This window comes from Meles meles, chromosome 2, assembly GCF_922984935.1.
Source record: "Meles meles chromosome 2, mMelMel3.1 paternal haplotype, whole genome shotgun sequence".
Classification (NCBI taxonomy): Eukaryota; Metazoa; Chordata; class Mammalia; order Carnivora; family Mustelidae; genus Meles; species Meles meles.
In genome coordinates this window covers 52,118,526-52,135,139 of record NC_060067.1, presented here as the reverse complement: position 1 = coordinate 52,135,139, position 16,614 = coordinate 52,118,526, and the positions used below count along the sequence as shown (strand labels likewise).

General features: G+C 42.9%; 1 protein-coding gene across 2 annotated transcripts in view; it reads right to left on the bottom strand.

Moving 5' to 3' along the window:
* Positions 1-14,869, bottom strand: part of KCNIP4 (potassium voltage-gated channel interacting protein 4) — a 1,210,542-nt gene extending 1,195,673 nt beyond the window's left edge. For both annotated transcript variants that reach the window (XM_045998522.1, XM_045998527.1), the window contains exon 1: positions 14,713-14,869. In XM_045998522.1, coding sequence (XP_045854478.1) covers positions 14,713-14,773 — 61 coding nt within the window. In that variant the 5' untranslated portion in view covers positions 14,774-14,869. The remainder of the gene's footprint in view (positions 1-14,712) is intronic.
* Between the last annotated feature and the right edge of the window lie 1,745 nt (positions 14,870-16,614).

Here is a 16,614-nt window from a genome sequence, read left to right as displayed (position 1 = left end):
ACCCTAAATAACTGTGTTGATTGGAGTGAAGCTGAGTGAAATGCCCTGAGATCTGGAGAGGAAAAATTTCTTTGAATTCTCCAAGTGCTTGCTTATCACATTGCGTGATGGCAGAATTATGAGGCTTACCTAATAATCATAACTGTTTGATGGTTTTATCTGTAAACTTAAAGGCATTTCATTATCCATTGGTCAACAAATATGTGCATGTCCCTATGGGTCCTGAAACTGGCACGGTCTCCTTACTCTGGGTTGGCAGACATCAAACAATTAATTAAAACTGCATTCATGAAGGAACAGTATGAGAAGGACTCGTGACTTATTCTGGCAGGATGGAGGGCGGCTGGAGCTCACCGCTTGCAGTCATGTGATATATTCTCAGTCGGTTAGTCTCGACAAGAGTGCCTGTGCCCTGTGTCCACAGAGCGGGCTGGAGACATGGATGCAGGACAAAGCAGTGGAGGAAGGGGCCGGGGGGAAGGCAGCTATTCAAGTAAAATGTTCTGAATCAAAATCATGACTTTGGAGGCAATCACCTATGGCCTCCAACAAAGGCTCCCCCGTGCACCGCACTTTCAAAGCCCCATCTTCCCCAGCCCCTTACCTGGAGCTGGCTTGCCCACCTGAGTCACTTCTACCAGACCTTCCACTCAGGCTCAGGGAGGCCCTGCAGGTTACTTTCACTGACACTCAAACTCAAGCACCAATGGTTCTTTTTCCCCAAACCACAAGGCGGGTTATCAAGGCTCCCTCTTCCCATCCACCAACACGTGGACCAGGCACTGGCTTTGGAGCCTTACCTTGGATGTGATCTAGAAATTCACAGGGAGATTTTTCAGGTCATCAGCCCTTTACTCTTTTTACCACCCAACGGCACACTCTCTGCTGAGCTGAGCCCAGGCCTCCCAGAAGAACCACATCAGATTAGCCCAGAGTGCCCTGCCCAGGCAAGAGAGAGAAGAGAGTACAGAGTATAGGCTGTGTGTTCATTAACACCGCCATGGTTAATATTGCCACCATCCTAATCCCTAGCTGTTCCGACAGGTTGCTCAACCTCTTTGAGCCTGAATTTACTTATCAACAAAAAGGGTATTTAAAACTATCCAGGATCTCTCTTGCCGGGATATCCCTCCAGTATCCCCAAATAAGTGGAAATTTTGACCCTACATACATACACAGACATGCAATTTCCTTCTTCTGTCTTCTGGATAATAACTTCCTAGCAGCATAAGCAAAGGCCTTTCCTCAGTTGCTGAAGTTTGAGTGTAGAGCCTGGTTAAGAGCCACTTTTTCTTGGTCTCCCATCTAACTTCATGCCCATATCCAATTGGTTACAAAGACCATCCATAATGCCACAGGAATCTGCCAAATTCATTTTCTCCACCATCACCACCCCTATAAAACTGGTCAATCCATGGGGCGCCTGGATGGTCAGTCATTAAGTGTCTTCCTTTGGCTTAGGTCCTCATCCCGGGTCCTGGGATCGAGCCCCACATCAGGGAGCCTACTTCTCCCTCTCCCACTCCCCCTGCTTGTGCTTCCTCTCTCACTGTCTCTCTCTCTCTGTCAAATAAATAAATAAATAAAATCTTTTTTAAAAAAATCAGTCGATCCAGCTAAGTTCTGGACAAATGCAATGTTTCCTCAACTGACCTTTCCACCTGAACACTTCCCCTTCCTTAATCTTTCCTATACAGCAGGATAAGACAAATCTTCCTAAGGTGTCACTTTTATTATGCCATCATCTTTCTGCAAAATCTTGAATTCTTGCCCACTGAATCAAATCCACATTTCTGAGACTCTCCCCAATCTCATTTCTCAGCATTGACACATCTCGGGACAACCATCTCCTCCAGTCAAACTGCAGCCTCCACAAATCCCTTCCTGTCACCCACTAAATGGTCCCTCACAACCTATCTAAGCCCCACTGGTCACACAATGCTCAGCACAGCCTGATCAGGCTGATCACAGCCTGGCCCTCCGTGGCATCCTCCTCAGCACGTCACCCCTAGGTGGCCTCCCCTCCCTCCTGCATCAGAGAACAAGATTATGTCTTCTAGAGAACAAGTGCCCTTTCTTCAGAACTCACTCTCTCCAGGACCACCCATGTGCTCCCAATCTCATCACTCTCCTGACTTGCCATCCTCATAATTAAAAGAACTTTTTCTCAAGCCAAAATTATTATGTAAATGACCCCAACCCACAGGCTCTATTTGTCAGGCACTGCACTGAGCCCTTTACAGACATTAGTTCAGTTACTTCTCAGTGCAATCTGTCAAAATGAGTCTTCTTCATTGATATACCATTCAACACACATTTCAGTGAATTCTAACAGGGAAAATACTAAAAAATAAGTATACACAAAATATAGGTACATATATACAAATCACAGTATATTAAAATGATATTCTAGTATAGAAGTATAGTACATATTTTTTTCTTTGAAGGATTATATAAAAGCTATGAATGAAAGTAAAATAAGGCAAAGGAGTAGGGAGACACACATGAGTTGTTATATCAGATGAAGTCATCTGAGAAGTACTATTTTAATGAATATCTGAACAAATGAGGAAGCAAGCTAGTGGTGTTTATGAGGCAAGAATAGTCCAAGTACACATAAAAAACTAAGTTACAGAGAGGCCATGTGGCTTCCTAAGGTCACACAGGAACAGACACAGTATCTGAACCCTTGTTCTGACTCCACAATCTTATTCTGAGACCCCAGTCTTCATGCCCCACTAATGCCCTGCAGCAGTTCACTCTGGTCACTCACTGTGGCTTTTTGCAATTCTTGTATTCCCCATTAGGTGATAACCATGGACCATCTATGCACCAGGCACTGACCTCCATGATATTTTCCTCTCCAATTTCTTCTCTAGCTGTGACATTTTTCCTTAGTTTTGTGTCCATCGCTCACCTTTCTTCTTCATTCTAGACTTTGCCCCTTATTCAGTGTCATGTCTTTAATTACCTCTGCTCTCTGCAGCTGACTCCCACATCTGACTCCCCAGGTTAGTTTGCGGGCCAGCTTCTTGGGAGTAGGGACATACCTCATTCATTGCTCTATTCCTGATACCTATCGCAACACTAGATGCTCAATAAATGTGTGCTTCTCTGAAATCAATTAAACTTGAACTCCATGATTCCAACTGCCTTTGGGACAGCTGACCTGCATTCTTTCCCAGTCGGAATCAATATTTCTAAAAATGACCATGTTATCATCTCTCCAGAACCTGTTTTCCTCCTATGTTCCTGGCTTCTCATCATGGCACCATGAGTCCCCATCACCAATCTCCCCACTTGTCTCCTTCCCAGTCCTCCTACCCTTCCCATCCTCACTGCCTTTACCCTTGAGAAAACGTTGTCTCTTGCCTAGACAAACGCAACCACCTCTTAATGACATCCTTATCGATGACGCAACCTACACAACCACGTAAAATTAATGTTCCTCACCCTGTCACTCCCTGCTAACTTCAACTGGCTCCCCACTGCCTGAAGAACCCAATCTCACTCTCACTTTCCAGGCCAAGATAGCCCAGTAACTACTCCCATCTCCATTTTGAAGGAGGAAGGCCTCCTTAAAGGCCTTAAATTTCATAGCCCCAAACTGGATCTCACTTCCTTTCAACTAAACTTACCCTGTATTGCCCATCTTAGTAAATATATGCTGCCCATTGGTGACCCAACCCAGAAATCTAGATTTCCCAGGCTCCTCCTTCTCCCCCAACCCCTATTACCACTTGTCATCAATCCCTTTTCTTCTATCTTGTCTTCTATCTTTTTTTTTTAAAGATTTTATTTATTTATTTGACAGACAGAGATCACAAGTAGGCAAAAAGGCTGGCAGAGAGAGAGGGAGAAGCAGGCTTCCCGCTGAGCAGAGAGCCCGATGTGGGGCTCGATCCCAGGACCCTGGGATCATGACCTGAGCTGAAGGCAGAGGCTTTAACCCACTGAGCCACCCAGGTGCCCTCTTGTCTTCTATCTTGTCTTGTCTTCTATCTCACGTGCACCCTCTACTCTCCACCATGTCACTGATGCTTTACCATGCTCCTCAATATGCCTCACCTGCAACCCCACCTTAGCGGGAACCCATGCCTGCTGTTTCACCCCCTTCTGGCCAAATGTCAATCACTGTAGTTATCTTCTCAACAGGCAAATGTGATCTCACTGTGCTCTTGATTGGAATTTATCAGTGTTACCCACTGCCTTCCTGTCCTGACACTGCCTCCTCCTCCAGCTCCCATTTCACTGCTCCCCCAGCTTCACTGCAACACACACAACTTCACACTGTTCCTTGACTGCACCATGTATTCTCTCAGGACCAGCCCTAGACTCACAATTCTTCCCACCTCCAATATCCATCATCCCACCTGCTGCCTTTCCCGGGAAAACTCTTTCTCCTCCTCCAGCCCCATCCAGTCTAGGGAGCGTTCTCTGACCCTACTCAGCCTACGAGAGTGACTCATGTCTGTGTTGCCAAAGCACTCCACGCTGGACACTGTCATAGGATTTTCTAAATGCTAATTACCATCTTCCATGTCAAGCTCTTTAACTAGACTCAGGGCTCCCCATGGGAGATCCTCATCTCTGTATTCTAGCCCTTTGAACAATACTCAACAAAAAAGAGATGTTAATACATTTCTAGAACTCAGAACAATATTTGACAAATAATAGATATCTACTGTATGTTTTATAAAAGAATAAATTGGCTCACATTTGAAAAATCCCCTACTGATAACAGGGAGTAGTAATATCATCTAGTCTATAGGTTAGTGCTGTTTCTCTGTGTAATTTTTTTTTTTATATTTTATATGACTCTGTGAAACCAATATCACTTAATAACAAATTGTGTGGTTATGTAAGGTCCACTCTGTGCTCCCTCAGCTTATAATTTCATAGTAGACAAGGACCTGCCGATATCCTCCCACAAGGACATACTCTGGGGTACTGTGAGGGTATTTAGCAAGTGCCTTTGAAAATGAGGGAAGTTAACATACTCTACCTAATCAGTACATGATTCAGAGCAAGTAGGATTCTGGGGTGGAGAAGGAAGATCGGATTTAAAAGCTTAATCCCTAGACTTTAAACAGCTAAGATGCCTTTTCCTATTCAGAAATATTTACCAGCAATGTCCCTCCTCTGGTAGGTAATTGATAAACATGTTTTAAGTGGATGTCTGTTGAACAACATCCTCAAAACTATTTATAAAACCATCAAAACAAATTGCATTAAGACCAAAGTTATAACTGTCACTGCTTGAGATCTGAGATTCTATTCTAATGATATTTATGAAAATCTCATGCCCAGGGATCCAAAGATAAATGTAACTGGTTAAAATTGCAAGATTTCTCACAAATTATGTCCATGGTTCAATCTTCCCAGTTCAGTGTTTGTAGATTTTGCACTGTCAGTATGTATCCTGCCAGGTGAACGATTCTGAAAGTTATCTTAATGACTAATTTTCCTTTAGAATCTATACTCCCCACTCTGACTAGGAAGGTTTATAGGGTTCAGCTGAAAATCTAGTACTTAAATCACATCAGAAGGACTGGTGTTTATTACTCCACAGCTTTGCAGTTTTAGATGTTTTGCCTTTTTAAAACTACCTTACAATGCCTCCATCAAAAATGGAGTTTATTCTATAACACACAGCAGGAGAAGTCCCTCACTCTTTGTCCCTGCTTAAGGCTGTATTCTATGGTCTTCGGCTTTCTTTTTCCATGTTTCTCAGTGTCTGGTTCTGAATGCTCATTGTTTTATACTTGTCCCCCCAAGGTTTCCCTCCCCATCACCTTCAAATTAATGTAATGCACCTGTGTTTCAGAGCCTGCACCAACCCTCTGATCACAACTTCAGCAGGAAACAAGGATGAAACCGGACCTTGAAAGGAGAGGGAATGGGGAACAGATTGCAATAATACTGTGTGTCTCAGTAGGAAGAGACTTGGCTTCCAATTAAAGGGAGTTTGGGGAAATAGCATGGAAAGCGTGATTTAAGAATTCTTGGGGAAAATGTGAGAGAAAGGTTTGGCAGAATCAGATTTTCACAAATGCTCACAATGTTAACTCAGGTATAATATTCTTATGGTCAATGGTTGACTGCACAAAATTCAATTTAAAAATTAGAATGATAGTCCACTTAATTTTTAAAATTCTACACTAATTTAAAATGCCTCCGTCTTGACCAGAACATTATTTAAACTGGCAGTAAGAGAGCTGGGAATGGTCAATTACTTTATGATTATCTTTAAACAGAAGTTATTACCCACTCCGTACTCTCCAAGCTTCAAGATCATATTTGTTTTATGAGAAAAAAGTGCACTTCTTCAGAGAATCCCAGCATAACAGCTCTTAAAAATCTTGAAAAATGTGTAAGTAACATCAGGTCTTTAAGTGGCCAACAGATAAACCCATATTACAGATGGAAAGATAGAAGACAGGAAGAAACTGGGCAAGAGAACAAATACAGAATTGTAAGCACAGTTCTTTTAATAGCTTTATTTTTTAAGACCCCAGAGAAAGGAAGGTCAAGTTCAATATTACAGTTTGCTCTCACTGCATCCACTTGGAAGGGAATGCCGCCTCTGCCAACTGCACAGAATCTTGTTTTTCAGCACCCACCCCCCTTTATCCTTGCCTCTGTGATGGCAGTGAATATTTTAAAATAGGCAAGTTTAGCTATTTCTTTTCTCCCCTACTCAAGTATACACACCTGGTACAATACTCAGTAAATCTCTTTTGAATAAACAGTAACCTTTCTGAAGGCCATCTCCACATCTCGCTGATCCCAGCAGCAAGGGGTTCTTTGTAAATATTTGCTGAATTAAATTCATGTCATCATTACAGAATCTATTCCTATAATCTAGGCGTGGATAGGATTACCACCACTTGATAAATGAAGAAAGAGGAACAGAGATCTTCTACTCACTGGCTATTTCACATGGTCTTACCTTTCTAAGGTAAGTTAAAATTTCTCTCAAACCCCTCTCCAAATTAAACTTGCTCTCAGGACTGGATTTGCACAGTTATTTCTGAAATGTCTGTTAGTTCCATGGTATCATTTTGTTTTGTTTCAAATTCCCTGCAGAAACAACAAGAAGAATGGAGAGCACACTTCCATGAGCCTGAGATGGGCTGGAGTACAGAGTTTACTTTCCCTTTATGTACAACCGTAACAGAAGATATTTTAATTCACACAACAATTCTCTGGAGCACAAATATACACAAAGAACATGGATACATGGTTTGGGCAAGACCATTTTTTGGTAAATAGTTTCTCATGCTGGTCTAATGGAAATGGATTAAATTGCAAAAAAGTACAACCCGAAATAAAGCCCCTGGCAGAATATCCATTCTGAGATATAGTTACATGTGTTCTTTTCACCCAATTTTATCATGAAACTCATGAAGACATTTGGAAGTCACGTGTTCTCTTATTAAAAATTACTAATCATCATACTAGGGGACAGCCCTGGGGACACCTGAGCATCTGTAATACAACACACCGACTGTATTACAATGAAGACGTGAGAGAGAGAGTGTGTCCTCACATAGACTGCGGTAGTTACTGTAGCAATCAAATCTGATTCTGATTCCCATTTGGGCTGCAGATACTGTCATTTCATAAATAAACTGCTTCACTCAACAGAGCCTTCAAAATATTAAGGAGTGTTGACGTCTAGAGATGAAAGTCTATTTTCTCCTCCAAAACCTTTTTAAAGACCAACTTAAAATGCCCGTTTACAACTGCTGCCGTAAAATGGGTTGACTGCTTGATTTTACCTAAAGAAGTCATCAGGGTGGAATACGTAGGGGAAAGAAGTTTCTAAAAGGTCAATTATATATCCAAAGGGTATTTAAATATATACGAAAGGGCATTTCCAAAGGGAGAGCCATTCAACCACAGCAGCTGTTTGTTCAGAAGGAAAAAATCAGCCCATAAGATAGGCATGGAGGCCAAGTGCTCCAGAGGGCAAATTCTATATGTGTATCTCTGTTCGAATTAGTCCTTATTGTCCAAGTGTGCGGAGAACATCTGTGTTTCAACACTGTGAACCACTCCTTCTCAGAGTGCCTAATCCACAGGCAGGTTGCACACATCTAGAGCTGCCTAAGTGTGGCCCGCTCACTGAGCGATGAGAGGGATCCAGCCACAGAGGTAAGAGGAAAAGAGCTGAACCCCGTCATCTTCTCACCCCTGCCACAAGATCCAGCCCCTTCCCAAGACCCTCCCTATGCAGCCTGATGCTCTCTGTGAATTCTGATATGAAAGAAATGGATATGTACACCATGAATGATGTTTCCGGTTTCTTCTTTCCATCCCTTTCCACTGTCACTGCTATAATTGGAGAAAAAAATTACCATTTGATAAGGATAATGACATCGCTTCTCGGCCTTTTGGCTAAGATCAAGTGTGATAAGGATAATGACAAAGAGGCTAATAATGATGTAGGTGGTCGTATAACCAGTGAGGCTCTGGGCTGGGAAACATTAGGAAGGGCCACTCTCCGTAATGTGAGCTCAGACTACAGCAAATCACAGTCGTGATTCAGAGGGAATAGTCAACTAATCTTTCCACTCTTATCCGTAGGGGAACCAAAAGAGGTCAAATTAACTCACTGGGGGTCCCTCGGACTATGACTCCTAGAGGTGGTAGTTCGGGAAGGTTATTAAGGCTGAAGGAAGAGTTGCGGCAACAGCATCCAAAGACAACTCTGACTACTGCTCTGAATACACAGAAAACACGGGGTACTTACTAACCCCTTCTTCAGAAACAATTTAAGACCTCATAGCAATGCATTATGGACGCAAAAGCATGCACAGAGAGGAGACATGCTATTTTGATGTTCTATTACTATCCACATAGACCTGGCCCACTGAATGGAAAAGACAGGGAACCCAAAAGGAATGTCACTTCCAGTAGATGTTTACCAAGCAGTCAAATGTGAATTATAATTTGGGGTCTTCAGTGGATCTATCCCAGGGCAACCCAGTTTAAATTCAATTAACCATGCCTTCAGCAGGTTTTCTTATGACTCACTGTGCCAGTACTTACTGGGGTATGAAAATGGGTAATTTGTGTATGATCCTCCCCATCAAGGAGTTACCATTTCACAGCTGCAAATGAGATGAATATGCCTAGTTTATTCTGTCTTGTCATTCAGATATAGATCAAAATAAAAGGAAAAAATGACCTAAGAAAATCCAAAACAGAATTCTTTGGGGAAGAGACAGGGAGAAATCAGTAAGGCTGCACAAGAAAGACACTGAATTTGCAGTAAGTCTTGAGGAATACATTCAATGTGAAACAATTAACAATGTTCAGTGGGCAAGTGGGGACAGAAAGTCCATTCGAAGCAATAGGTACAACTTGAGATGCGCTTGAGATAGGCACACTTAGAGAACAGTCCAATTTAGCAGGTCAAAGTGCAGACCTATAAGTCATGGAAGATAATGTTGGATTGGAAGACTGTCAACATACTGTGGGAGGTCTGCCTATCAAGCTAAGGAAACTGTTTTTAGGCATTAAAATAATGGGAAGGCATTAAAAGGTTTTGCACAGGTTAACTACCGTACTCAAATCAGTTTTTGGTGAATTTGGTTGGTTTTGAGTGGGGAGGCACTTGGTGCAGACAGGAGGCAACCATCATGGTCTGGGAAATAACAAGAACATGACCTTGAGTGTATGATGAAACCTGGTGTGGGAGCTAGACATAAAGTCAGGATAGAATCAATAAGGCTTAGGGATGTTTTCCACAGGGAAGGGGAGGCAATGATTAAGGTGGGAACTACCACAGATAAGTAAACACTTTTGTGGGTTTGTTTGTTGTTGTTTTTTAACTGTAGTTCTCAAATAATGATGTTATCTTTAGCAAAATTTAGAAAATAAATTGTTCTTTGAAGAGAGGACAGGTCTTTTCTAACATGTTACTTTAAAGTGCTAGTAAAAATTGCTGATAGGTCTGCTCAGCCACCCACGGAAATAGACTGGAAAAGGATCGGTTGAGAGCTATAGAGTAAGAAGACTTCTGTATCAAAGATGCACAAAGACCACGGTCTGATTAAAGAAAGAATATAGAAGAAGAAGACAAAAGTGTCTGAAAAGTTGCACAAAACAGACAAGGAAAGAAATAAAGATCAGAAAAAGAGATCTGAGAAAATTAGGAAGAACTAGAATAACACATTCACAGAATCCGAGGGAGAGTCATTCAACAAATTATCTGTTGTTGAGCAAATGTACCATGTAAGGGTTCATGCTAGATGCTGGGGATACAAGGTGGGCAGAACACAACAGCTCTGCTCCCATGAAGTTCCTAGTTTCCTAAGGAGTGTTGACAAATAGCACAAAGCATCACAGGGAGTCTGGGATGATGTAAATTAAGTTAAAACCATTAGGACCTTTAATCAAATGCACACTTTTAAAAAATAAAGACGTGATTCAATGCCCAAGGATGAATAAATTTATAATGACAGGTGTACTTATAGAAACTTAAACTACTTTTAAGGATGACAAGGGCCCATGGAACAAAATACACCCTCATCCTCCCACCTTCTTCCCTCCCTCCCTCCTCTCTCACTCTCTGGTCTGTCTCTCTCACACACATACACACACTTTAATCTGCTTGAAATAAGAAGGGAGGCTATTAAGTAAACAAGCACACTCTGCTATGAAATATTGAAAAGTAATATTATCCACATGTTCTGGAAAACCTGTGAGGACAAGGAAAACAAAAGGACAAAGGAGAAGGAGAAGAAGAGGAAGAAGAAGCACCCCCCCCACCACTACCATATACTTAATCTTCAAAAGATTCAACCACTATTTGGTCTACGATTCTGCAGAAATCTTGCATACACATTTCATATTACATGGCTCATTAATTTCCAAACCATCCATATCCATAGCCTTATTTTATGAAACACTATGTAAGGATTGGCAAAAAAAAAAAAAAAAAAAGAAAGAAAGAAAGAAAGAAAGAAAAAGAAAAAAAAGGCACAGCAAAGGAGGAGAAGTGTTGCTTACTTTTAACACTTGGATCATGTCATTTGCTTAGTACCTTCTTATATTTAATGACATGAATAAAACAGAATAATGCCTGTGTGATAAAAAGCTTTTCCTGAGTTATTCAGCATACACAGACTTTTCACTGTGCCCCATGTGGAATCACTAATTTGGATTTGCCTTACCCTTAATAACACAAAACAAGCTGGAGCCATCATACATCTGTCAACAACAATACAAAATCACAGAGGTTTTTCACTCCAGTATTGCTGGTTTGCAAACCCCGGACCCTCCCTGGGTAAAATCTGAAACTGGCCTCCATACAGAGAGGACAAGAAGACCAAAGAAAGAGGCAGACCACTCCAGACTGGTAGGTGGCGCATGCAATAAGCAAGGGAACTTACATAGGAGGCTTGCGGTAGGGGCTCAGGGAGAAGAAGATCTCCAGCCCCCATCCCCCACCCCTGGCCATAAACTTATAAGTTCATACAGAGTCCTTAGAAGAGCTCAGTCACATACACCATCCAGATGGCCTCAGCAACACCTTTCTCTCTCAAGACTACGTCCTTGAAAACAGTTCCTGCTTTGGCGGACAGAACATACATTCCAAGGGCAAGGGAGCAGGAGAGGAGCCTCCAATGGCCCAGGTCTAGCTGCTGGATCTAACAGTAGTCATGTCCTTTGGATGACCTCCTCTAACAATGACTGAAATGTCCATGCATTTCCCTCCCCAATTTTAGCTGTAGACTACATCACATAACATATGCCATCCCTAAGTTAGATGGCACAAATTGAGGACACCGATGAATAATCTTACAGGGTTGTTTTTTTTTTTCTTTTTTAACTCCGACCTTATTTCTGATTCTCTTTCAAATATACTGCTGAATTATCATCTCCCTCTGTCTCTCCACTGGTAGCAGGATTATGTTTGATTTCATAGCCAGGGAGCAAAATAGTAAGAATAGACAATTTTGTGAAAAATATATTCTGGGCAGGCTTTTGATTTAATGTGGAAGCTGGTGACAGGGAGGCTAAAAGTGAGCACCACAATTTTTAAGAAACGTTTTCTATTTGTACTTATTTACCAGATGTCCATTTTCTGCACTCTAGCATTAACAGTGTTTCAACTACAGGGGTTTAGAAGTGATATTCATCAGTTAGTATACTAAATACATTGCCCGCTAAAAGAGAGCAGAGAATAAACTTTTTTAGCTATACTTTAAAGTTTGAGTAACCCAGTTCAACCCTGCTCCCATCTTTCCTACATTTCCCTCCTATTTTTCCTTTCATGTGGTTTTCTCCTTCATCTCTCAGCAAACCACTTTTCATAGCATTCTGGCTCTAGAGTCAGGTCAAAAAACACACGTACACACAGACATGCTTTTCTCTAATTCCTGATTTCCCTCTCATCTTTATTCATTCTTCTCAGTCTGATCCCCCAGTTAAATTTTGTTTCAGTTCTGATTAAATCATTTTATAAACCCCCATTCAAGAGGCATATATTCAAGGGAAAACCATCATGGTCATGTTGGAAGTTATGCAAATGTCTCACTTGTTTGATAACAAACAAGAAATCAGGAGCTATTGTTTTAAAAACAAGAACTGAAGGTAGAGTTCAAACCTTTAAAAACAACAGTCCTTCCTTATCCCAAGATTAAGGAAGACCATTCTATATCTGAGCACAAATAACCAAAGTCTTTAAGCATGTATTTGGTGGAAATAATGTAGACTACATATTCAGGGGATCATTCTCGAATAATATTAACCTTGAAATCATAACAAAACAAGAACAAAAAGATGCTTCAAGCTCCTTTTCCTTTATTCTTCTCATATGACAATTAACTCTAAAAACATGCAACGCAATTCAAGAAACAGGTGTCAAATCAATTCAAGCCAGAAAAATCTTCACTTTTGGTCTCACCTTAACCAAGATATAAATCGACATCTTTCTATTCTCCAAAGGAACAATGAACACATGCTGATTTTAAAAATGGAACTGAAAGTATTTTTTTTTTAATGTATCATACTCCCCAGATGTGATTTCATCTTTGTTTCCATTTTATCTAACAAATAGAGATTATGGCCACCTGTGGCACTGTGAATAGACTGGGCAGGCTGATTCTATCCCCATCTGGCCAATTAAAGACTAGGCCCAGCCAAAAAGCTGTTATCCGTGAGTAGCCAAACAATGCAAGCCACCCTTTCTCCAGACTTACTTTTACTAATCTATCTTCAAGTTCCCACCACTGTCTTGTGCATGAGTACAGTTCCTAAAAGGACAGCTAGCTCTCTACCTTATTCTTTGCCAAAGGAACAGCAAAGACAGAGACCCTATCAACTTAACGATTTACTTAGCCCTCTACACTTAAAATGCCATTCTGGAAAAAATCCAATTTCTTAACGATTTTCAGTATCCCTCATAAAATATATCCTAGACATACTTGGTTCATAATGAGAGAACTATTGCCATAAGTGAAACCAGAACTAAACATCAGTACAGGTCAAACTTGGGACTTTAAAGATAATGGTCATATTCTTTTTTTTTTTTTTTTTCCAGCCTGTAACAGGCTAAGACTTTTCTCTTTAAAATGTCAAATATGGCTGGTGTCCTCCCAGTTACAATGACCTTAACAATATATTAGAGAGGGAAGACAAGAAAGAGAACATGTCCATATTTCAATGTTCAAATTAGAGTGACAGACTCAAGTTGTCCAAAGTGACTCCATTTCCCTGGATATAAACAAGTAGAATGTGGAAATACCTCTCTCCCTGCAACTCAAGTCCAAGTGTGTCATCCTATAAATCTATGCTAGAGCCATATGTACGACCCCTTATCTTACATAACCTGGGAAATGTCCAGTTCTCCATTAGCTTCATATGTCCTGCAACCCCCTTCATTCTGTTTATGGCTCCCCTAAAGCTCTTATACGTGGGAGCCACCTAAAAACAAACTGATTCTACCAAAGGTGCTGTGGGGGGTGGGGGAGGTGGGATATCTCATCCTGTTTCACCATGGATCCCACTAAACTCATCAGACTATGTCCTTCCCTTGCTTTCGCAGAATGTAGGCTACTCTGAAAGCCAAACACCTTGCAAAAGAGGACCGGGTACCTTTCCAAGGCTGTACTGTATATAAATTATTTCCAAGTGTCACTGAAGACCATTTTCTCTGAACACACTAAACTGAGGCTGGCAATAAAACAAGACGCACGCTCCTGCTGAAGAATCTGACCCGAGAAACATTCTGCCTATACGTTACCAGGAGACCAAAATAGAGTTTTAATGAAGAAATGTTTGGGAGCATAAAGGAAAAGTGGATGGAGAGGATCAATACTATTTCAGCTCTTTTATCCCCAGGTGTTAGGGGAAGGAAGTGTGTGGTCTGCAGTCATCTGGCAGATGCATAAACAACATGGGAAATTTTCAGAGAAGGCAAAAGTAGGCACAGGATCAGATCGCAGGGGACCCCGCCACCAGCGAGTTTCACACACACTTCAAACAGCTCTTCTTCCCGACCTGGACCTTGCATGCACCCCTTCTCCTTGGTACCCCCATTCTCGCCGCTCCCACCTCCCCTTCCCAATCCTTGGGTGGCCGTCTCTCATGCAGCAAAGGCAACAAGCGTCCCCAGCCGAGGAAGGGGTCCCCGTCTCAGCTCGCGAAGGAAGGAGGGGAAGAAGGGCGCCCGCTCGCATGCTTAATGCATCCTACCGCCTGTGGAGCTCGCCTCCTCCAGCTGAGCCGAGATGCTTTCCACCCTCCTCACATTCATCTTCAGGGACGCAGGCTGCAGGAGTGGGACTCGAGAGTCGGCGGCCCAGAGGCTGTGTTGACGGGTCTGGCACCGGAGCGCACTCGCCACTCGGCCCCGGGCGTCCGCAGCGCTGGGAGCGCGAGGCGGCGGCGGCGGGCTGGGCGCGCGGAGCGGGCTGCAGGTGCGGCGGAGGCCGGCGGGGGGCGCCGGGGGCGCTGCGCGGCGCTGGGCGGCGGGGGCGCGCGGGCGGCCTGGAAGCGGGCGCCGTGCACTGTACACCCGAGAGCGCCGCGCCCCCTCCTCTCGCGCGTTGCCGCGCCGTCCCTGCTACCTGCTGCCAAGTCACCACCGCCCGGGGGACTGGCGCGGTGGCTCCTGCGACCGAGCGGCCAGACCTGAAAGAGACCAGAGGGGACGACGGGTTATGAGAGGCGCCTCAGGGACCCCTTCTTGCTGTGCGGCGCCTGGCGGAGACCGCGCAGGTGAATTCCGCAGGGGCTCAACTCGGACAGTTAGACTGGAGATGGTGCACAAAGTTGGGCCGAGTCAGAAGGACACCAGCAGGGAAGCGCAAGGAGATGCCCTTCTCCAGAACCGGGCAGAGAGCCAGGAACTCCTAGAACTCCGAGACAGGAAACTTTCCCAGTTGAAGCTAGAACCAGTCATGCGACTTGGCTACGTGTTGAGAAACGCTGGTTCTGCCCGCCAGGGTGCGGGGACAAGGCTTAAATGAAGAACACAACCTTGGATGGGGCGGAGGGGAGGGGGTTGGAGGTGCAGGAGACTGGGAGGCGTTTTGGACAAGCGTCCCTAGGAAGGTTTCTTTGGAAGACTCCCTGGCAGCAGCACGGGAGGTATCCCTCACCACCCCCATGGTCATCTGCCCTCTTAAGCAAACCAAGGCTGGGAATGTTTGGGAAGATAAAGACAAACCAGTAAACCAATTGTGTCCATGGTTACTACTTGAAAAATAAATAAATAAATAAATAAATAAATAAATAAATAAAATGCTCACTACAGTGTTGCCAACAATGAAGTGCATGAAGCCTCTTTTGAGAAGAAAGGTCAAGTTGACCAGTTCTATCCGCAACAGGACTTCACATTTCCTCTGGGTTGAAGCCATTTCTAAATGTTTGCAAAACCGTCCACTTTCCCTGTAGACACACCCCACCCCCCATACACACACTGTCTCCAGATGAAATCCCCCTTACTCCAAAGTCTCCACTGACATTTTCTTTCTCTACCTCTTCTCCCCAGTCCCAGGAGTGACTCACTTGGGGTCTTGTGAGGTCTCTCACTTCTCTTTTGGTTCATGGTTAAGGGGATTGATGCTAACACCACCAACACTTGTGGTCAAATCCTAGTTCCACTAATTTTGTGACTTGGTGCAAATTATTTACAGCTGTAACAATGAGATAATGATGGTACCTATTTTACTGGTTTGTTGTGAAGATTGAAGGTAACTGATAGATGTAAAGGGCTTAGGGCTGTCCTTGGCACAAAAGAATCTCTAATTCTATGGCAATTCTTTCCAGAAAACACTCTCACAACTTGTACTGTTAGATGATCACTAACATCTACCCAGCTCTACATTCCATCGTTTTCCATCATATGACATCTAATGTGACCTTTGTGTATTGATTGGAGTCCAGGAGCCTGGGTGAGAATCCCAGTCCCAACTGTTAGCTATGTGTCCAAGAGCTAATAACCACCCTTTGTCACCTCAACAATGTAAAAAAAAAAAATTAATGTCTACTTCAGTTAGCTGTTGGAATCAATTAAATAAAGCAATGTATGTAAAGTGTTTAGAATGGCTTCTGGCACATAAGAAAAACTCAGTAAGAGTTACCATCATTATT